The sequence below is a fragment of the Myotis nattereri genome (genome assembly GCF_964212035.1).
Source record: "Myotis nattereri genome assembly, chromosome: 4".
Taxonomy (NCBI): Eukaryota; Metazoa; Chordata; class Mammalia; order Chiroptera; family Vespertilionidae; genus Myotis; species Myotis nattereri.
This window is the reverse complement of record NC_138079.1, coordinates 3,434,115-3,457,807: the sequence shown is the minus strand read 5'-3', so window position 1 is coordinate 3,457,807 and position 23,693 is coordinate 3,434,115. Positions and strand designations below refer to the sequence as shown.

Below are 23,693 nucleotides of genomic sequence, written 5' to 3'. Positions count from 1 at the left end.
CCGTAACCTCCTGGTTCATAGGTTGATGCTCAACCACTGAGCCACACCGCCAGGCAACCAGAAGCCCCTTTAGAATCGCTGGTCACTGCAGGGTCTGCTATTCAAGCCCAGCATTCCAGTGGAAATGGCTAGAATCCCTTTTCCCCATTTTCAAGTTCTTGACAGTGTTTCCTTGTAGTCATCCTCCTGTGATCATAAGTAATTTCATCGGGAAAAAGATGCCATGAGAGTATTCAATGGCCATAGAAGCCTCCTTGAGTTTGCAGATCTCGAACCATGAGCTATCGAGGTGACAGAACTAGCTTCTCTCTAGAAATTTCCATAAGAAATCTTGCACTGGACTTCCAAAAGCCTCTTATTTGCTTCTTTGAGGCTAGAAAAAAACAAGAAACTGTCTCCAGCAGATTGCACTCCCGGGAACCATGCGATGGGGTGGATTTCCGGCTGGTGGAGCTGCCAGCATTTGCAAAGGGACCTTGCTCACCCTTGGGAACTGGGAACCTGTCGGCTGGTACCAGGCCTGTTTTCTCGAGAGAGATTTGTAGGTGCCAGTAACACATGTCAAGTCAGTCCTTGTCCCTCAGTAATTGCTTGTCATTTCTGATGAAACGAAAATCATTTTCAAATAGGCCATTTGGGGCATAACTTAGGTTACACAATTGATGTGCCCAGTAATATCCTGGCCAAAAAAAAAAAAAAAAAAAAAAAATAGGGGGCAGGAGGGTTGTTTCTGATTGAACCGGTGGAAATAATGACCTGGCGTGAAAAGTGAGGACACATCGGAAGTTTCTGAATTCTGGGGGACCAGTGAGATTTAGGTGCTCTTTTGAAACAGTTCATCTTAGTTTATAAAAGCAGTGTCTGCAAAATTGAAAATGTAGCTGAAAAAAAAGGAAAAGAGATGAGTCTTCCCTGTATGTCCATTAGAAAACAATATTAAAACAGCAACATCTGTGCACATTGCTGCACTAAAAAGTGTCGCATCAGTGAATTCAGTCTTAGTAATTCTCGTTTCATTGGCGCTAACGCCAGCAGAGCGCGCCTTGAGGGAGCTGTCTGCACGCACAGGGGAAATGGGCACGTCGGTGTCCAGGGTGGACACAGATTCAGGCCTGGCATCGGGATTGTGACTGTTGTTGTTCACCCGCCACCTTCCCCTGGTGGAGCCGTCTGCATGGCTGCCTTCCTGCAGGTGTGCGGGGCTGTCTCTTAGCTACATGTTCACTGGCTTGAGAATGAATTGCATTTGCTAATTGAATAGGAATCGATGAACTTTGTGATCAAAATATGTCAGATGTAAGCACAGTACCTTTGTTCTCAAATGAAGTTGTAGGCGCCAGTAACACATGTCAAGTCAGTCCTTGTCCCTCAATAGTTGCTTTCAAATAATTACACCTTTCACACGCATCTTCTGAGGATGAATCATTTTTTCAAAGCCTTGCTGAAGAGTGAAAGGCGAACGATTTTTAGCGAGCGCTCAGAAGACTTGTGGCGGCTAAGTGCCCCCCTCTCGGGCTTAGCCGCTCGCCTCCCAGGAGGCTGTGGCCCAGAAAGAAACAGGGAGAGTGGGGGATGATACAGCCTCCCAAGCCCACGTCCATGTCCATACAGTAGAGACAGCACAATGACTCACGCGCCTTTGGAGGGCTACAACACCATTGAACCACAAGGAAGAAAAAGTGTTGCCCCTTAAACAAATGAACTTCTCTTTGGCAAACAGAAAAATCATCAGACTGGGGACACTGCGACTTTTGCTGGCAGTATCTAGTTTATTGCCGTTGTTTTTAGGTCACACGCTTCATAAAATTCATGAATATTACTGACAAACCTAAATAAATCACTAGTATATTCTCTATAAGATAACTAGGCAAAAATTACGAGATTAAATCAAGGCTAGATAGCTGTTAGTTTTTAAATTTAAATGGCTCATAGATGTTTACATTCAAGTACCTCAAGCAGCTAAATAGGTCTGTGTACAAATAAGGGTGATTTCGGTTGTAAGAAGCAAGGACACTTCATGCTGTCTTCACGAGTAGGAGGAAAGGTATTTGTTCCCGCGAGGAAAGCTTCGCAGATGAGATTTGGGTTTGGTTTGGTCTGCCTCTGTCTGAAATTTTCTAAGCTCTGCCTTTCTCTGTTTACCTGGGGGTGGGGGGTGGAGGCGATGAGGGGGTTAGGAGGAGGGAGTGTCCCTTCCCCAAACCATTAAGTAGAAGTCCCAAGCTTTCCTCTGAACAGACCACCCTCCACCAGCCACGGCGGCCCACAGGCCCACAGGTAGGTGGAAACAGACTGCTGTTCTGGTGGGCTTGTCGGGTTGCCCATCCCCCTAGCCCCTGCCTGGGAGAGGGGTCTCCTGCAGACCCAGGGCTCCCCCCCCCCCCCCCACAGCAGGGAGGGAAGCGCCGAGGGACAGGCCAGAGGCCTGTGGAGGTCCCTGGCAGAATTGTTTTGCTTCTTCCCACACTTGAATTTTGGGGGGAGGGGAGGGAGTTGAGAAATTTTCATTGATCATCTCCCATCATTACACAGCTCTTTCTCCCACACATCACCTTCCCTTTAATCCTGTTGACAATGCCAGGAAGTAGCAGCCGTCTCATTAAACAAATAAGCAGGAGTTAGCCAATTCCACTTTCTCTGGTTCACACGCTTGTAAAGGCCTCATATTCCAATGTCCATGCTCTTCATTTTTCAGGTTGTGAACCACATCATCTTTGCTAAGGAACTTTGTGAGAGAGATTATTCTGAGTTGGAAGATAACAGGATTTACACTATTTATTTATATTTTTTAAAACATGTTTTTTATTATTTTCAGAGAGGGAGAGATACAAACATCAATGATGATAGAGAATTATTGATTGGTTGCTTCCTGCATGCCTTCCACTGGGGATCCAGCCTACAACCCGGGCATGTGCCCTTGACTGGAATCGAACCCAGGACCCTTAAGTCCACAGGCCAACACTCTATCCACCGAGTCAAAGGGCGGATTTATACATTTTAAATAAACATTCATTCTACAAATAATTCCAGTCTTCCTACTATGTGTAGTTTTATGGTAGCTGCTGGGATACTGTGGTGAAGATGGCAGAGGTGCCTTCTAATCTTATAATAGACTAGAGGCCCTGTGCATGGAAATTCATGCACTCAGGGAGGGGGGAGTCCCTCAGCCTGGCCTGTGCCCTCTCGCAGTCTGGGACCCCTCAGGGGATGTCCGCCTGCCGGCTTAGGCCTGCTCCCCCGGGGGATTGGGCCTAAGCTGGCAGTCAGACATCCATCTGGCAGCCCAGGAGCCCTTGGGGGTGGGAGAGGGCTCCCACTACCGCCACTATGCTTGCAGCTGTCAGCCCGGCTTCTGGCTGAGTAGCGTTCCCCCTGCGGAAGTGCACTGACCACCAGGGGGCAGCTCCTGCATTGAGCGTCATAGTGACTGGTCGTTCCACTCTTAGGATCAATTTGCATATTACCCTTTTATTACTTAGGATTAGTAGGGAAGCAAATAATAATAAGAGATTCGTGCAATAGGCCTTCCTTCCCCTGGCTGCTGGCACGGGTTTTCCTCCAGCACTTGGGACCCAGGCCTTTGCTCCGGCCACAGCAGAGAAGCCAAGCCTCTTCAGTCATCTTCAGTCTTCACTTGGGCGGAGCCTTCAGTCTTTGCTCCCATATGCAAATTAACCGCCGTCTTTGTTGGGTTAATTTGCATACTCATCCCGATTGGCTGGTGGGTGTAGCGGAGTGACACCAATTTGCATGTTTCTCTTTTATTAGTGTAGATTAGTAGGGAAGCAAATATTACTGTGTATAATTACCAACAGTGTCACTGCTCTCTAGTCAGGTGTCTCCAACTCTGGGAAGGGCGATCAGAAAGCTTTTTCCTGGGCGGTGATATGTGCTTTGAGTTAACAGGACAGAAAGGAGTGGGAGCGAGGGAGAGAGAATTCTAGGCCAGGCACATGGCGTGCTCAGGAGCGGGAGGGGGCCTTTTTGTTTTGTTGCCTCCGAGAGAGAGCGCAGGACAGTGCGGAAGACACCAGACAAGCAGACCAGTTGGATCCTAGGGTCTTTGGCGGCATTAAGAATTACGCTGGATGTACACCTAAAATTTACATAATGTTATTAACCAATGTTACCACAATAAATTTAACTTAAATACACACACACACACACACACACTTGTGCTTGACATTTCACAAGAGATTATTTTGGGAGGGACTGCTTTTATGTACCTTAAATATTTGAGAAAGTTGCTGAGGTAATAGCTTAGTACCTATTGCAGTTATCTGTGAATATTTATAGTGTTTTCTTAAAAGGTGTTTTCTTGCCCCAACAGAACCTCGCCGCGGTTATGCATCATTTCATCACATTTAGCTTTTCAGCCGTGGTGTGCCGCGTGAATCTTCTGCAGCAGCTGTAAACACTTTTCTCTCCATTTATAACTTGAGCTTCAATGTAAAACAGGAGGCAAGGGCATCTGCATTTAGTGAATATTTGTCAAAACAATGCTGGGTTAGTTATAGTTGCAAACTGTGCAGAGAAGTCCCAACATTAAGCTCCTGAGGAAGAAATATAGGAATAATATTTGTAAGTGATGAATGTAGTGTGGGTGCTTGGCCCGCTCTATCCCTACTCGCAGCTCCTTGGGATTGCATGTGACCTCCTTTTCTCTTTGGTTATGACTAAAGGATGAGAAAGAAGCGGAACTTTACTCATTTAAATATACTGTTGGCGCTTGCTTCCGACCAAGGCAGGATAATTGGAAGACTGTGCTCAGACCATATGGTGTATTAATACCATAAATAGAGCATGCATCTAGGTTTCTGATCACGGTTGGCGTAGGCCTTCCAAGTTCATCTCTGTTGAGAAGAGAGTTTGCTGAAAAAGCCGGGCATGTGACCTGCAGTGTAATATTTAAGCACTGAAGTTGCTGACTGGCCACTTCCCGAAAAATCAAACAAACGAATCCCATTGCTTTCGATCCTGTCACTTCACTTGCTGAAAGTGTAACTTTAAGGGTGAGCCAAACACGCTTTGAAAATAGGAACTTTATGTATCACTGAGAAGCGTAGAGTGTAATGGGCTGGTGCCTTCACCCTGTACCTTCGTAAAGGGGAGTGTAAGGATCTTGTTGGCGGGACGATGCGCGTCTCCTGTGGAGGGTCCTGTCTTTGCGATGAGTAAGGAAGGGGGTGCGTGTGCACAGTGGACGTAGAGACCGTGGAAAAAACATGTGTGTTCCTTGCATGGAATAGGTGACGTTGCCTCAGGTTTCTGATCAAACATGTTCCATACCACTGCCCTCTTCTGTCTAGAGAACTGACCTTCCTTTCTGCTTTCAAGGTAGGAGAAGGTTAATGACGACCTTCATATGTAGAGTTCCCCTGCCAAGTCAGCTGGTAAACTGCTCATTAGTTTGAAATGCTAACATTTCTATTCTTTTGCATTGAAAATGGTGCTTCAATTTTTTTTAAAAAATATATTTTTTATTGATTTCAGAGAGGAAGGGAGAGGGAGAGATAGAAACATCAGTGATGAGAGAGAATCAGGGATCGGCTGCCTTCTGCACACCCCACACTGGGGATTGCACCCACAACCTGGGCATGTGCCCTGCCAGGGAATCAAACCATGACACTCAACCACTGAGCCATGCCAGCTGGGCTATTTATTTTACCTTATTTTTTGGAGCATCTCCATGTTCTTCCCCTATATCGTGTGATTGAATTTCATCTCATTCTGTGAGGATTGGTGATAATGCAAGTATCACCCTCACTGTGCAGAATAGAAAATAGAAATCCAGAGAATACCCATGGATGGGGCGTTCAGAGCCCGTCCTTTCTGTCCTCCCCAGAAGGCCGCGAGGAGAAGGCGGGCGGTGCTCCTACCGGGTGAGCTCTTGGGTACCAGCATTTGCTGATTTTTATCACCTTTTAAAACACTTGTCCGGGTAGTAGGTGCTCTGTCAGGGACCGCCATGGTATGCCGTGGGTAATTTCGGAAAAAGTTACGATTTGTTCAGAAATGATTCCCTGAGTGGTAAGTGACTGACTGTGTTGGCCCCCTGGGCATTTGAGGATGGTGTTTGGTCTGCACCTTCAGTCAGGAGGACAGTGAATGTCCAGGTGAGTGGGTGGGGGTGGGGGCGGGGGAAACAGCCATGTCTGCTGGGTTGTCGGAGAAGGTTCAGAGGGCATGACCCCTGAGCTGGCGTCCTGAGGGCAGAGGGCATGTAGGAAAGCCAGCCTGTGTGCAGGAGCAATAAGAATGATAGGAAAGTTATTCATGAAGCAGCTGGTGTTTATTGATACTTGGATGTGTTTTTTCTTCTAAGCGCTTTACGCGTATTGACGTGCCTATTCCTCACGACAGCCCCGAGGGGTGGGAGCTGCAGGTGAGGGGCCCCAGGCAGAGCGTGGCTGTTCCCTAGCCGTCACACCGGTGCCGATGCAGAACCCGATCTCAGACCCGAACCGTCGGCTCCTCTTCCTCGTGTGGAAAGAATGGGCTGTGGCGGGAATGGCAGCACTTGAGACGGCGGGACGCCGGGTCTGCGGTGACTGTCGGGGCCGGGGCTGGCCGGGCAGTTGGGGGTCAGATCACGAAGGACCTTGGAGGACACGCCAAGGACTTGGAATTTCATTCTGCGACTCAGCAGCTGTGTTTTTGCGAATCCAGGCCCAGGGCTTGCTTTCGTCAGAATCACTTGAGGTGCTTCTTAGGAATGCTCGCCCCCAGGTCCCTTCACGGCTGTGAGAGCCGTGTCCCTGCCCGGAGGGGGCCGAGGGCTTGCACCCTGGGGTGAGTGAGTGGTCAGGGGTCAGCAGGCCTATCATGCCTGCCCACCGCTGCTGCTGTCACCGACCCTGAACCTCTTGGCGTTTAATCTGCTGAGTTGAGCCTGAATGTAAAGAAGGCAGTGAGCTCCGTTTTCTGTGTGTTGAGTTTAATTTGCTTGTAGAACGTCCTGTGGACGATGTGAAGAAACAGAAGCAGCTGCCTGCGTGGATTGGAGATACGGGATTTTTGAGGCTCTCGGTCGGTAGGGACTCGCGGATGGAGTTGCATTACTCGTGTGGAGCGGGCCGCGCGGCTGGACAGCATTGAGATGTGGAGACATGACAGGTGTCAGGTCAAAGTCCAGAGAGGAGGAAGAGCACCCCCAGAAGCGGGAGGGGCCCGGGGAGGGAGGTCAGGGATTGAGGAGGAGGGCTGCACGAAGTCTTCATTTTTGTTAAATGCATCCAGAACCCGTGTAAGAAAGGACTAGAAAAGACCGGCAGGGTGACTGAAGAAGCAGAATCTAGTGGAGGGCGGGGGGAAGCCAGACTGGCAGGGGCACGCTCCGGCAGGGGCACGTTCCGGCAGGGGCAGTGGCGACGGATAGAATATTCCGTCAAAACCCGACTTTCAGAGGAAGGGAAGTCAGGGGATCATGCGAAAAGGCTGCAGGTGAAGGGAGGCTGTATTACCGGCTTTTTGTCCTTTTACACAACGCACACTTCTTACACAGATTGAAACAGTACAGTCTCGCAAAGAGTAAAGATACCCTTTATCCGGTAATCAAGGGATCACCAGTGTTAAAATTATTTCTTCAGTCATGTTTCTGCCAGTATGGAGCGGTAGATGTGTGTGTACACACTTTCAGTGAAAACACGTTGCGGCTGTCGCGTTTTTGTGCGTACCTCAGTGTGTCAGACACCTGTTCCTCCCTTCCATAGTACCTCACACCATCCCTTTCTCCCGCTTACCTTGTGTCACACTGTGCGTGTCTGACGGTTTCTGTAACTGTATTATTGGCACTCTTGCTGCTCGGACAGTTTTTCATTTGAAATTGTGCTGCCATTAATATCAGTGTGGGTCTGTCTTTTTGGGTTTCCATGCTTACCGATTTCTGATGAGTTTCAAGTTTGGAACCGTTAGATTAAATTAATAGAGCGAGGTCCCCCATGCAGTGTGGGTTTCTGGGACCCATAAGCCTTGTAGATGGGTTAGTTTTACATGAAGGGACAGACATTTCCTTCTCTCTTGTGCCCGGAGAGAAGTGTGAGCCTGTAGGTTGGGGGGGTGGGAAGGTGGGGGTGAGGGTGGGAGCCAGACTTGGGGGATGCCTGGGGGAGGAACCGTGTGATCATCTACTTTACCCAAATGCAGACAGCGAAAGGGCATGGTATGTGGTGTTGGAAAGGTGTGAGGGTTTGAGAAAACAATTAAGAAGCAAAAGCAAAGAAATCCATGAGGGGTGGGTGCTGGGGCCAGTGAGCCGAGCTGTGAGTAGCTGGCTTTGAGACCTCCTGTCCCCCGTGGGCCCTGGCAATCCCCCCCTCTGCGTGAGAGACAAGGCGCTTGGTGGCTAATAGCAGTGAAGGAGGAGGGCACTGTAGTTCGCTGACCTGGCTGCTGAGGAGACATGTGGAAGGTACAAGTGATCATGAGGGATGACGCGTGTCTGGGAAGCGCATGGCAGTGAAACAGCAAATGTGAGGTCCAGCCGCCCCACACCCTCCCGCAGGAGCGTCTCTTTCCTGCCGTGGGACCAGGAGGGCCAGGGGACGCTGCGTGCTGAGGGGTTCTGTTCCAGGAGGCCCAGTGGTCTGGGCGCGGCCTGGGTCCCTCATCCTCCGGTCTGAGCTGTCGTCTTGCAAGTGGACGCAGAGCTGAGACGCGCCCCCACAGCATCGTGCCCGGGGGAGGCCTGCGCGCCTTCAGCCGCCACCAACAGGCATTCCGCGCGCGTCTGCCCCACCGAGCAGGTCCTCCGGCCTCATCACCACGTCTGCCCCGCGCATCGCTCCGCTCCCCGAGAGCCGGCTCCCCTGCGGTGCGGGCTGCGGGGGTCCTTCCTGGGGCTTCCGCCTCTGCGCTGTGCGTGGGAAATGCGTGCGGCCCCCCCTCGGATGGCACAGCCGGGAATGAGGTCATCAGGGTGGCTTCGGCCCGTGAGACATGTGACCTGGACATTGTGATCCTGAGACCATTGGGCTCCCCGGGCGCCCTCGTTCACGCGGAACTTCTGTCCTGCACGTTCTCACGCGGGTCCTGGGAGCTGCCGAGGACGAGGCACCTGCGCCCGCGTGCCCGGCGTCTGCGCCCGTGTGTCTGGCACCTGCACCCGTGTGCCCGGCGTCTGCACCCGTGTGCCCGGCGTCTGCGCCCGTGTGTCTGGCACCTGCGCCCGTGTGTCTGGCACCTGCACCCATGTGCCTGGCGTCTGCGCCCATGTGCCTGGCGTCTGCGCCCGCGTGCCCGGCGTCTGCACTGTGTGTCTGGCTCCTGCACCCGTGTGCCTGGCGTCTGCGCCCGTGTGTCTGGCACCTGCACCCGCGTGCCTGGCGTCTGCGCCCGTGTGTCTGGCACCTGCACCCGCGTGCCCGGCGTCTGCGCCCGTGTGTCTGGCTCCTGCACCCGTGTGCCCGGCGTCTGCACCGTGTGTCTGGCACCGGCGCCCGCGTGCCCGGCGTCTGCACCGTGTGTCTGGCACCGGCGCCCGCGTGCCCGGCGTCTGCACCGTGTGTCTGGCACCGGCGCCCGCGTGTCTAGTGTCGTCCTGCGGCCCGACACCTGTTAGCCGATCAGTCCTCCCGGCAGGCCTGGGAGGCGGGTCTGGATCCTGCAGTTTTACTGCAGGAGGCTGAGAGAGATCACTTCCCCAGGCCCCCGGGCTAGTGAGGCCGGAGCTGGCACCCGGCCCCTGCGGCCGTGGCTCCCACCGCAGCGGCTCCCCCAGTGAGGCTGCCACCGGATGGAGACGGGCCTGGGGAAACAGGAAGCGGCCGCTGGCGGGTGGGAGGCTGGGCTGCCGGCACTGGCTCACTGGTGCCGTGTGGCCTGGCAGGGGCCCCGCTGCCGTCACCCGGGATGCTGAGGGCCGCCTTCGCCATGACTTCGTTCTGCGCAGCCCAGGCCCCTGCGTGAGGACGGAATCATGGGAAAACGACTCCCCTGGGGCAGCCTGTCTGAGGCTGCAGTGACGTGGTTGTGTTCTGGGTTCTTGGTGTGGGATTCGGGCCAGGACGCCCTGCGCTGGGCCCTGGGCGGAGGGGGGGTGGTTAGGCTGGTGGGGTGGGGGGCTTAGGGGGAGAAGGGAGGTGGGGAGGGGGGTTATAGGGGAGAGGGGAGGGGGGTGGGCAATGTCTGCCTTTTGGTGTTGCCTCCTCCTCCCCCTCACAAACCTCCCCACGGACAGGGCTCATGTTTTACTGCACCGGCCTCCTCCTCCGATCCTTCTCCAGTGTATTCTAAATAGTGCCAGGCTCAGTCATTTTTCCAAAAATCCCAAATCTTAAAATATTGTCATGCTTCGTACTCCGGGTTCCATTTATAGAATCTCCTTGGAATCGCAAAGTTACAGAGATGGAGCGTCGGCTGGAGGATGTGGGTGCAGGGACTGAGGTGAGCGGACGAGGGAAATGTGGGTCGGATAGTCTGCATCTTGATTGGCGGTGGGGGTGCTAAGAGGACGTGGAGCTGTCACCTGCTCCTGCCTTTGCTGCTGTCCTGTGGGTCCGCGGATGCGATCAGTGCGGGGATTGGGTGGAAAGAGCGTGCGCCCTCCCTGTGCTACCTACAACTTCGTGTGAACCTATTTTAAAATAAAAATTTTTTTTAAAAGGTACTGTCTTTCCTTTGTCTACCATCGTCATCCTGTTTCATCATCTTTGTTTCCTCCGAAGCAATCATTCAAAGGCATTTTCCTGATTTTTTTTCCACTTAAGTCCTGTTTGGCCTTAACTCGTGTCTGACTCATAGCAAGTTACCAAGAAGTGCTTCTTGATGAATTGAGCGATTTAATGTGGGGATTTCTGGTCTGTTTTGCATGTTATCGTATAGACTTGTATCTATGTAAATGAATGGGTGTGTGGGTTTGGTTTTTATTTTGTAACTAGAGGCCCAGTACACAAAATTTGTGCACTTGGCGGCGGCGGGGATGGGGGTGGCCCTCAGCCTGGATTGTGAGAGGGCACAGGCCAGGCCAAGGGACCCCACGGGTGCACGATTGGGGCGGGGGAGGGCCAGCCGGGTAGGGACTGCGGGAGGGCCCCAGGGCGTGTCCGGCCCGTCTTGCTCAGTCCTTATCGGCCAGACCCCAGCAGCAAGCTAACCTACCAGTTGGAGCGTCTGCCCCCTGGTGGTCAGTGCACATCATAGCACCTGGTCGACCAGTCGACTGTCTGCCCTTGGTGATCAGTACACGTCATAGCAAGTGGTTGAGAGGCCTTAGCATATCATTAGCATATTACACTTTGATTGGTTGAACGGACACCCAGATGACCAGACACTCAGCATATTAGGCTTTTATTATATAGGAAAGCATTTCTTCCATAGCAGTAACTTGACCTTGTTTCTCTTTTCTTGTTTTAACAGTGTGTCCTATTCAGTACATGTGTCTGAAGACTACCCAGGTATGGTTTTCTCCTTTTAATTCTCGTCACAAATGCTTATGTCATGATTCTCTGTGTATTTCTTTCTCCTGGAGACGTAAACTGTATATCACTGTACTTAGGGGGGAGCGTTGGCAGGGGCGACGTACAGACAGAAGAAGCCTGCCGATGCCTGTGAGGTGCACATCCTATCCTGGGATGCAGTTTGGAGTCCAGATAGTTTCCCCATGAGAAGGAGGGTGCTGGGCCCTGTGATAGCGTCAGCCTCAATGTTTACCTCCTTGCAATTAAACGTTTTAAGACCTGGTTTAGTTGTTGGTTTTGGAACATCATTTGACTTTTCATAATGTAAAAATAATGGACAAAAATGTAACAGCTAAAATAGTAGTAGTAGCTAAAAATAATAAACCTTTCTTCATCTCTCTACTGAGTAGATACATAAACAGTTCTCCCAGCGCTGCTACGTGACTGTTCCCATCATTTCCCCCTTTTGCAGATGAACGATGACCATGTAGTGAAGGAAGAACTGGGGTTTGAACCCAATAATCCAGAGCCGGCGATGCCCTGCAGTAGGCATTGTCCATAGGCATAGCTGCCCTCACTGTCCTGAAACACGTGACCGGGCCCCCACATGCTCGTCCCCGGAGACAGGTTGTAAGAGCCCTGCAGACCCACATTTCAATAAAGCAAACGAGCATCTTCCTTGTAGGGCAGCCGATTCTCCAGGCTCCCTGTAAGCTCAGCAGAGCCCGAGGTGCAAGTGCTGACATTCACATCACAATAACTGGGAGATGTCAACAAGATGCTTCTCACGAATGGTACCCAGACTGTTATCTTGAACAGGAGCAGAAGCAAGCACTGTTGACTTGGTGTAGATCACATGACTGGATTCGTTTACCCCAGTGAAAAGGGTGTAATGCAAGAATCTAATGCAAAGAATAGCCCATTTTAACTGCCTGTGTTTCACGTATACAGCGTGGAGCAAAAGTAGGTGTACAGTTTGTATGGAAAATGATGCAATACTTAATAAATAAGAATACAAGCATAAACTCCATGTTTTGCATACTCAGAACTGTCCACCTGCTTTTCCCCCACCCTGTGTATATCTCACTTCCGTATTCTTACTGAGTTCAATCAAATGCTTAACAAAGTCACTGTGGTGATCTGTCAGGGTCATAAATTGGAAACAAAATTCCAATTCCTTCTCACACCTAGCCATTTTATTCACAGACTCTGTGTGATTGGGATCACATTTTTCAGTATAAAATGACCAGATTGATATAAGTGACTTTGATTATGTGTACTTTGAGTGTTTTAAAAAAATAATTCGTTTATAATGTGTATGAGGATGTTGTAAAACTCATTTCCTTGGTATTTAAGCTATGTGTTTGCTGTGGCGGTTTGCAGTATGCATTTTGACTTTTAATCTTGTAAGATCAAAGTCACCTTTTAAAATGTTGTAAATCATAAACTCCTTTCTGAGAGCAGGAGATACTTTATTTATTACCTTTTGTTTGGTATGATCTCCATGTTTTGAGCATAGTATTTTATCTGTTGTACAATTTTTACAAGGGGGGGGGATTACTTATTATTAAAGATATGCCCGTTTTTTAATAGTCGTATAAAAAGTATTCTGGGAAGATTTTAGTGGAAGAACCAAGAGAAGATATATTTATAAAGAAAAAATATTTTTTTTGTAGATGATTTTGTAATCAGCCCTTATTTACACAGATATAGAATGTTTTTGATGCTCAATGTTCGCTAAGCATGTTAGGAAAATAAAAGCCCCACTGTTGGTTGTAAATATTGTAATTATTGTGCTTCTCATCTGAGGCAGCCATGAGCAGTGCAGGACCTTATTTCAAGGGATAGAAATGATGCCACAAATCAAGTCGCAAGTTGGAGACAGGGAAGTCTTCTGTCGCGTAGGAAATGTGAAAGAGGCCTTCCGTAAATCAAGGGACCCAAATGTTTAGCTCCCTCTTGTGGCCAAGAGGTATTTCTCTTTTTCTCGCCAAATGGAACCCCACTATAGAGTATTGGAAACACAATATTGGAAATACAATATAGAAAAATTGAAATTAAAAAAATAAAGCATTGATTTTCATGTGTGCTTTTTAAAAATTGAATTTGTTTTCCTTGGGGCAGTTTGTAGTGAATTTCATTTCATTTATAAAAAGAAAAACTGTATAAAGCCCACGAATGGGAGGGATCAGTGTGTTCTGGGTGGAAATTTGAATTGGGTCACGCAGCCAGTACACCGAATGTCAAATATTTTCATACACGTAATTGAATTGACTCGAAATGTCAGTCTTTGTAGAGACAGAACTATCAGGACATTTTATACTTGAAGAAATGTGCTGGGTGAAGTTCAGTAGTGTTTCCCAAGGACGTGCTGTTTGGTGGTAAAACCAAGTCTATAATTAAGCTCTGAGTCCCATCAGTACTGGAGAATTAGTCGTGATATTTCCACGGAGCTTTCTTTAAAATGCATATCAGTATGGTCATATTTTCCCAATCATTAAATTTTAATCTACATTGATTTTCATTATGAGTACAGTTAATGTGCTTGATTTCTCAGATAGATAACATTATTTAAAATTTATATGTTTGCCTTTCCTTTCCACTACCCATATTTGTATTTTTTTCTCCTTCTGCTCTGGCTAGAACATCCAGAATTATTTTTAATAATAGATGTGAATGTTGGCAGCTTTACCCTTCTTCTTAAAATTAGGGAGCATGCTTGCAATTGCTTTCTTTCAGAAAAGGAAGTGTTCCTTTCCTCATTTACCAAGCTTTTTTTTTTTTTTTTTTTTTTTTAGTATTAAATTTTTATCAACTTCTGGTTTGTCATTTATTGAGAGATCCTATATGCTTTCTGCTTTGAATAACAAGATGACAAGTTATATTAGCAGATATCTTAATATGGATCTATAAGAATTATGTGCATTTTGTCACGTAGTTTGTTATTAAAGACTTTGAATTGATAAAGGAAATAAACCTTTTTTGGCATTTGCTAGGACTTGCAAGCAAATCTTTCTGAGGCTGGTACCCTTTGAAGGATGGTGCTAGGGCAGTTGTCTTATTTGTCTGCCATGACCGATCACTGATCTGTTCTGTTTTTCTCTTTCTTGGTCATTTTTTAACACATGTTCTCGAAAGCCTACTGTATTGGTGAAATGTCCAGATTTTTTAGCAAGAAGATTGTTAGCATGCAGCCTATCCATCTAAAGCCTTCCTCTTCTCTCCATTTATTTCTCCTTTCTCTTGTTTTATGTTTGTTCTCGTCTTTTCCCCCCCTTTGACCAATTCTTCTCCTAATTTCCCTCCGGCTTTCCCCACCTTTTCCTGGGTTATCTGGTTCAATGATTAGCTCGTCATCGAAGTGTAAAAATAGGGAATTTTCTTTGCCCCGTGGAAATGTGTCCACAGAATCCTTCCCATTCAGGGTTATGCAACCCTGTGTGTTCTTTAGGAACAGACTTGTCATTTTATGATATTAATATATTAAGTAACCTGTGCTATGTTTGAAACTCCTTTCATAGTTTAGAGAAAGTGAACCTTGAGGAGGGTCTTGGCTGAGGCTTAGGTGTACATAATCGCATGTAAATGAGTGGAACACTAAATGCTATGCTGGTTCTTCACAATACAGGGAAGGACTGGAGCAGCCTTCTGGCTCGCTGTCCTCCTCCGTGGAGTCTGCATTGTCGCTTGTGTTTTAAAGGTTAATGTCAGTCCTGGGTGGTGGGTTTGCTGTAGCAGAACACCAGACTCTTTCTCATCACCCCCGCCCCCCTCCAGGCTGATGGATTCTTTTGTCCCTTTTACATGTTCCTCAGGGTATTGCAATCGCTGAGGGACAATATTTGCTACTAAAAGATAAAGCATTGATTTTTGGATTCAGTCAGTTTCACCACTACTAACTGTAGTATTACTATTTTAATTACTTACATAATTTGAGCAAGTTAATTTCTCTGAGCCTTGGTTTCCTCATCTTTAAAAGAGGGACAATACATTGTCCAGCATCATCTTGTTTGCATCAAAATACACTGGCCTCGCACATACACATGCAGATTTTGTTACAGCAGTTACACCTGTTTAAGAAACTTGGGTTTTGATCAAGCTAAAAAACATGAATAAATAGGAGGGATAATCATTGTTTGGCTTGGGGGTTGACCTGAATGTTACATCTTATATTCAGGGGAAATATCCATATTATAACAACAGTGTAATTTCATTTAGAATTATTTCTCTTAAATCACATAGGGATGAATAATGGAATGACTTGGCCTAATGATGCTGCAGTTGGAATAAAATGAAAGCAACCGTTTAAGTGATCCTTTTCCATAGCTTCCACTCATCTGCGTACATCCCGGTCATGCTCGCGTGGTCTGGGGGGAAGGGAAGAGAAAATGGTCCTACTCCCAACAGCCTTTCACAAGGATCTATAGGACCTGAGCACATACACATCACAGAACCTCATGGACCTGAGCACGTACATATCACAGTACCTCATGGACCTGAGCACGCACACATCACAGAACCTCATGGACCTGAGCACGTACACATCACAGAACCTCACGGACCTCAGCACGTACACATCACAGAACCTCACGGACCTCAGCACGTACACATCACAGAACCCCACGGACCTCAGCACGTACACATCACAGAACCCCACGGACCTCAGCACGTACACATCACAGAACCTCACGGTCCTCAGCACGCACACATCACAGAACCTCACGGTCCTCAGCACGCACACATCACAGAACCTCACGGTCCTCAGCACGCACACATCACAGAACCTCACGGACCTCAGCACGTACACATCACAGAACCTCACGGACCTCAGCACGTACACATCACAGAACCTCACGGACCTCAGCACGTACACATCACAGAACCCCACGGACCTCAGCACGTACACATCACAGAACCCCACGGACCTCAGCACGTACACATCACAGAACCTCATGGACCTGAGCACGTACACATCACAGAACCTCACGGTCCTCAGCACGTACACATCACAGAACCTCACGGTCCTCAGCACGTACACATCACAGAACCTCATGGACCTGAGCACGTACACATCACAGAACCTCACGGACCTCAGCACGTACACATCACAGAACCTCACGGACCTCAGCACGTACACATCACAGAACCTCACGGTCCTCAGCATGTTCACATCACAGAACCTCACGGTTCTCAACAACAGTTTTAAGATAAAACAGCTGGCAGGTCTCAAGTCATGTGGGAGAATTCCCGGGAAGGGGTTTGAGTTGGGAATCGTTCTCCTCTGCCACTGACCCATTCTGTTGCCTTGAGCGCTCCCTCACCCTTTTACATCCCACGTTTCCACGTCTGAACAAGATGAAGACAGTGTGACAGATGTCACACGGTGTGAGGAGGATTAGAGGTCACATCTAAACAGCCACAAGAGGACACGGGCTCCGTGCCCCGGAGCCTGTCCTCTGTGCCACCTGGCCGCCGTGGCACAGGCAGACGGAAGCCAGGCCTGGGCTTGAGGGGCTTTGTCTGCTTCTGACTTGGGCGTGCGTTTGTGAGCTGGCCTATTGTATTGCAAAGGCGATTTAATATCTATTGTCGTGGAACCTGAACACGTGGTTGGTTTGCGTAAGTGAAGCCAAAACCAGAATTCAAAAGTGTTTTAGTGCCTACATACTACCCCACATACAAACCGGTGACAGTCTCTTAGGAAACGATATGTTTAATACGTCATCCTGTCCTTCAGCATGATGCAGTGTGTGTTCATTAAACTGCATTCTATTTTCTTTTAAAAAAAATATGTCTTTATTGATTTTAGCAAGAAAAGAAGGGAGAGGGAGAGGAAGGGATAAGGGAGGGAAGGAGAGACAGAGAGAGAGAGCGGGAAACATGGATGTGAGAGAATCATCAATTGGTTGTTTCCCACACACCCATTCTGGGTACCGAACCCACAACCTGGGCATGTGCCCTGACTGGGAATCAACCAGTGACCTTTCAGTGCCCGGGACTGGCTCAACCAACTGAGCCACACCGGCCAGGACCAAACTGTATTTTCTTGGGTCAAATCTGACTGCCTTCCAGTGACAACACTTTGCATAAGCCGTTCCATCCTTATGTCCCCGTTTTATGAAACAAAGTTGTGATTTACTTGCCTTTTGATGCTTTAGGCCAGTGGTCGGCAAACTGCAGCTCGCAAGCCACATGTGGCTCTTCGGCCCCTTGAGTGTGGCTCTTCCACAAAATACCGACTTCTGTGCATGGGCCACGAAGTTCCAATCGCACTGTACATGTGCACCCGCACGTGGTATTTTGTGGAAGAGCCACACTCAAGGGGCCAAAGAGCTGCATGTGGCTCACAAGCCACAGTTTGCCGACCACTGCTTTAGGCACACCTCCTCTCTGCAACTTTGAGATATTGCCGGTGGCTGTGCCCGCCTCTCGGATGGCTCTGTGTCTCCCCTGGTCGCTGCTCAGTGGTTCCTTCCGTTGCCTTAATGCGTCCTTTCCGTTCTCCTTTTCTCCACGAGTTTGCTGCAAGGAGTCCGCTGTGCACAGGGAAGAACTAGTTAAGTCTATTCAGAGGCAGCTAGCTTTGAGTCAGTAGGACTCTTCACGAGGGTTAAAGAAATTTAAACACTGGCTTGAATGGAGGACTCTTTGCATCCTTTCCTGAAAGCCCAAGATTCTGGGCAGAAGAGACTCCAGATAAGCGGTCTCAACTAATGAGGAGAAAAAACAGATTTGTGTCGAATCTGTTCCTTAGTCTGTGGTTCCACTTGTGAAACAGGAAACTCACATGATGCTGCGTGAAAATGAAATAAGGCAGCATTTGTCTTGAAAACAAATCGAAGTAGCGAGGCAAACCGTTTTGGTTTCACATCTAATCCGCCCGCACGCAGGTTGCCTCTCTCCTTTCTGAATAACCGTCTCAGCCTCATGTCTGCTGAGTCTTGGGTGGCTGGGCTGTGAGTACGTGGGACTATCCTATCTTTCCTCGCTGCTCAGGGTCTAAAAACAGTCCAGATGTTTCTTTGGAGAGAAAGCGATGACTTAGATATCTGTCAACTAAAAATCACGTTCTCGCGGCACTGACACAATATTATGAAAACTTGGCTGGAGATCTTTGATTGTGTTTCTAGACAGCCGTCATATTGCCAGTCCCCTCGCAGAAATTCATACAGGCTTCTATTGATTGTGTAAGGGGTATTCCACACCTCTATTTTTATACTTATTACTCACATATTTTATACGTCATTCAGCGTAGTATGGGGCCATTATTACTGAATTGATAACGTGTCTGTTAAATAGCTGTCTCGCGTATGTCCTGTGATCGTCAGTGAGCAAAGTAGGATAAACAGCTCTGTGCTCGGTTGTATTAGCATGTACTTGAAAATCAGGATTTATCAGGGAAAAGTCCTAAATTTATAAAAAATATTTTCCCAGAGGAAACAAAAAATGCATAAGAAGCAGAGACCCGTGGAGTAGTGAAGTGTCCTGTGCATTTAACTTGTGTTGTACTATTCAGATGAAGTTAATTTGTGGAGGAAGAATTGGGAGATTTCGTCCCAATTCAAGGACGTACCTTATTTTCGTAAAGCATGTGATTGCCTAACCACTATGCTGTACAGCTGAAGCCAGTACAAAGCAATACGAAAATAAACCGTCGTTGAAAAATAAAAACTAAGGAAAAGAAACAATACACATGTTAGAGTGACACGAGGGATCTGGTTTACAACAGAAGCTTTGTCTCAGACTCGTAGTGACGTAATGTGGAGTCTTTTGGGGGCACCTGGGGTCCTGGTGAACTTCCTCCCTCCGCTCTGCTTCCTGCGCAGAGAGTGGCACCGGGAAGGCCCCTGCTCAGTGAGTTGGGGCAACCTGTTGCATCCTAATGCTTCGTTGCCACAGATGGGCCATTTTAGATGTGTATGTGGGCAGTGTCTGTCCCAAAGTCTGTATTTCCCCAGGAGGTGCCATTCACAATGAGTTTACACATTCATTGGCAATTTACTTATTTTCTGACTTATTAGAACAATAGTGTGTGCCGCATGAGTGTTAGAGGTGACATGGGTATAACTTTATACTTTTATAAAGGATGTACTTTTTCAAGTTACTATGCCTTTAATTGTCTATACTTCTTTGCAGACAACACCTACGTGTCAAGTTCAGAAAATGATGAAGATGTGTTAGTTACTACAGAGCCAATTCCAGTAATTTTTCACCGAATAGCAACAGGTAATAGGAATGCACTATTTTTTTTATCTTAGGTTAATATTTATTTGGTTATTAGGTAGCTTTGTGTTTTGGTTTCCTTGAGCCCATGTAACAGATAGTAAATCTTTAGCATTTAGAAATCTGGTTCTCCATCCAAATTTTCTATCTCAAGCGCTTTAGTTTGTTTTTTGACAGTTGTTTAAGTGCATACATTTATAGTACTTTAAAAAAGTCTTGCTTAACGGTGTCATGTTGATATTTGTTCTTTTGAAAATGTTTTCATGCATAATGACACTGCTAGACAAACTGAATATTTATTTAACAAGCATACTTGAGGCATTGTAGATCACATGATATATATATGTGTGTATATATATATATATATATATATATATAGAGAGAGAGAGAGAGAGAGAGAGAGAACTGAAAGCATCTGTATAGTGGCATTTTACTTTGACCATATTTTTATGAGCAATGAAAAATCAGAATAGCTTGTTATTATGTAACGCCCCAACATAATGTAATTTCAGAATCTTCTTGCAAAGGAATCACCTAAGAGGTATTTTTATGCTGAAATTTATGAATGTGTGTTAATAGTATACTAAAAACTAAAATGATTTTTTTAATTTATAACTTTCAGAATTAAGGAAAACAAATGACATTAACTGTTGCTTATCCATAAAATCCAAATTACAGAAGGAAAATGGGGAGGTATGTAAATTATATTTTGTATTTATTTTAAAACATAAAATTTATTTTAAATTTGCTGTGTATTTGTAGTCAGCATCATCATTGTTATTTAGGTTAAGGTTGCAAATAGTGAATGAAGCTCAAGCCCCGGGTCTTCGGGACTTACTGTGTGGGAAGGGGAATGGCCTAAATGAACTTAGTTTACGGCTGGACAGAGGGGAATGGGACTTAGGAACCTCAGGGATTTAATTCCATGCAAATAGAAACCACTCCTCCTGTATGAGTCTCAAAAAACTCTTTTTCTGGGGATATGGCACGATTTCCACTCCCACCAGCGACGAACTTGACGAGGACTCTCCCCTCCTTCAAGGACTGCACATGGTCCACGGGTGAAAGTGACTCTTGAGCTGAAGTAGCAGAGAGTGTGGGTACGGGCTTCCTGTTACTCTCGCCAGTGTTAACAGCAGCGAACAACAAACTCACCCTTCGAGAATGTTACCTGAGGCTGTGAATACTGGGGCGTTAAACAGACAATCTGAGTGCAGTGGAGCCATCGGTTCTTGGCTTTTAAACTATGCACTCAGCACAACGCTTTTGAAGTTGTCGGGTTCATCCTGTCCGTCCCTCTCCACCCTGCGCACCACTGCGTTAGCCATACGGTGGCTAACACCACAAGCCGGAGCATTTCGTCAAACCCAGGTGCTCGTTCCCAGGTTTTTTGTTTTCCTAAAGAGTTTGAAATTTGGCCTGGAGATTCAGGGGTGATTCTAAGACATTGGGTTAATAGACTCTTATGTCTGAAGGAAGCCACCTTCCTTCTTATTATTTTAACGGAGCTGGGAATAGGGATAATAACTATTGGTAACCGTGAGTTCATTCAGATGAATTTCCATTGTTTGTACTTTGGACACGTTACAGTTGTGGGTTAGTTAATTAGAAACTCAACCTTTAAGTTCAAGCAAATTTAATTAAATATCCTTTTGCATCTGAAATTGAAAGCAGTTTCTGTATTCTGAAAGGTCTTTTTTATAATGTGATTCGTATTTATTTTCATAATTTGATTTTTTAATTATTGGATTCAAAGCGTCTTCTCTTTCACACCATTGTGTAGAGTTGGCAGTGGGAGTGAGGACCGCCTGCGATAATAATGCTGAGAACCTTTTTAATAAAAATATTGAATCAGTGCAAATGAAAGCAATACAAAATAATACCGAATGCAAACTGTAATTGAAAAATAAAACTTAAAAAATTGAATCAGCATGAGCTCGTCAGCTGCTTTATCAGAACAAATTCAGAGTTGTAATTGCTTATATATAGTTTCTTGTATAGACGCAACACATTAAGTTGTACACATCAGGATAAGCAAAGTAGAGCTTTAGAAGAACATGTGCATAGAGCTTCGTGTACTCCCATCTCCTCCTGTCTGTTGTGTTCTTGGCTCATACGCACTAAGAATGTTCTCATGTAAAATCCGGGGGACGTGCAGAGACCCACCTGCTATGGCCACTTGCTACTTTCTTTTCAGGAGGCAAACTCGTCTGACCACTGAAATAAATTGTCTTCTTGCTCTATTCTTTTAAGGAGTCGAGACAGAATAGTGCAGTGGAAGAAGACTCGGAAGGGGATAACGACTCTGAGGAGTTCTATTATGGAGGACAGGTAGGCGCCCGGGGTCCCCGGCACCCGCTCTCCACGTAGCGATTCCGCCCGTGCCCTGTGGACGTCTGTGCCTGCGCTCCGCGAGGCCCGCGTGGCCTTCAGGGTCTGCGGCTGACGAGGGCATCCGTACGGCTCGTCGCGTTCTCCTGTCCGACACTTTTCAGAAGCTAAGGTGGCTCTGGCCGTTCTTCGACGGTCTTCGTTCATTGACCTTGACACTGTCTTACTTCTCGATTGTGACTTTACACACAGCACTTCCTTATGCTTTTGACTTACGGTTCTTAAGCACACGGTGCTCGGTCTGTATTTTGAGACGATGACAGCTCTAACAAAGCATGGGCTGGCAGTTTTAGGTAGAAGAGGATTAGCCTTTGTAGAAATCGATGGCCCTAAGGGTTGAGCACCCCAGCATTTGCATCCCTTGTCTTCCTTTTTCTCTAACACGGAAGTCCAGTGCTTGTTGAAAACTTAGGAAGAAAGCTCATAACGTACGGACATGGAAATGGCACGGCCACCTAGGCGCATAGATAAAAGCCTCGTTCTGTTGTTCCAGGAGAATGTCAGAATTTTCACGGGGCGGTCAGGGTTAGGACACGGCTGTATAAGGTGGCTCGTTCTGTTTCTGTCAACTTCTCCATCAGTCGGCTTCAGAACTTGGATAGAATAGTGAGACGGTAACGTGTTAAAAAGGCGCTTTAAAGCCAGTGTTGTTACTACACGAAGGAATGCAGGTCAGCTCGTCATGCAGGAGGAACAATCAGCAGTTTGTCCACGAGGCCCCTGCCAGGCAGCGGAGATGGGACGCAGGTGAGGTAGCGTCTGCTCACAGGCTTGCCTTCCCAGCAGAGCTGCTCTCTGACCCTGTCGCACTGACGCTGGGCAAGACCATTCCTCCCGGCCCACATCTGCCACACGGCTCCGTGCCGGGGAAGGGCACGCCTTCTTCAGTCTAGAAGTCCCGTCTAGGCGCTTTTCAGATCACCTGCCAGACACTCGCTTCAGCCCTTTGAACATTTGCACTTTCTTCAGGTCAGAGTAGGCTAATTTGACCTTTGAGCACAGTAAATTACCCTAGACCCGTGGTCGGCAAACTGCGGCTCGCGAGCCACATGCGGCTCTTTGGCCCCTTGAGTGTGGCTCTTCCTAAGCCTTAGGAGTACCCTAATTAAGTTAATAACCATGTACCTACCTATATAGTTTAAGTTTAAAAAATTTGGCTCTCAAAAGAAATTTCAGTCATTGTACTGTTGATATTTGGCTCTGTTGACTAATATTGAGTTTGCCGAGCACTGCCCTAGACGTATGTGAGCCTAAGAGCTTCAGAGGATGTGCGGCCGAATTACCTGTATGTGTAAGCGACGGTGACAGAGGAAGGGCCACCCCCAGAGCTGCCCAAGGGGTGGACGGCTCGGGTGGGTTTTGTTGACACGCGTCCTCACCTGGCCCCTCTGACCCCCTCCCCGCAGGTGAACTACGACGGGGAGCTGCACAAGCACCCGCAGCTCGAGGCCGACCTGTCGGCGGTCCGGGAGATCTACGGGCCGCACGCGGTTTCTCTCAGGTAAACCGACGCCGCGGGGAGTGAGAGCGACACCCGTTCGGTCAGGCGGGGGGCCTCTGTGGGAGTTATCTCAGCGGACGTGTTCTTGGGCTCAATGATATTGGAACATATTGGGGAGATTCTAGCGTGTTCCTGCGTGTACAGGATGGCATCTTCGTGCCTATATGAGTTGTGCGTTTTTT

General features: G+C 47.6%; 1 protein-coding gene across 1 annotated transcript in view; it reads left to right on the top strand.

Moving 5' to 3' along the window:
• The window catches only part of PARP8 (poly(ADP-ribose) polymerase family member 8), a gene marked incomplete at its 5' end in the record, with an annotated part of 131,230 nt that overhangs the window by 55,153 nt on the left and 52,384 nt on the right, over positions 1-23,693 (top strand). Inside the window, 5 exons of the mRNA XM_081088878.1 lie at positions 11,356-11,393; positions 19,533-19,622; positions 20,242-20,312; positions 21,873-21,950; positions 23,417-23,511. Of these exons, the coding sequence (XP_080945004.1) occupies positions 11,356-11,393; positions 19,533-19,622; positions 20,242-20,312; positions 21,873-21,950; positions 23,417-23,511 (372 nt within the window). The remainder of the gene's footprint in view (positions 1-11,355; positions 11,394-19,532; positions 19,623-20,241; positions 20,313-21,872; positions 21,951-23,416; positions 23,512-23,693) is intronic.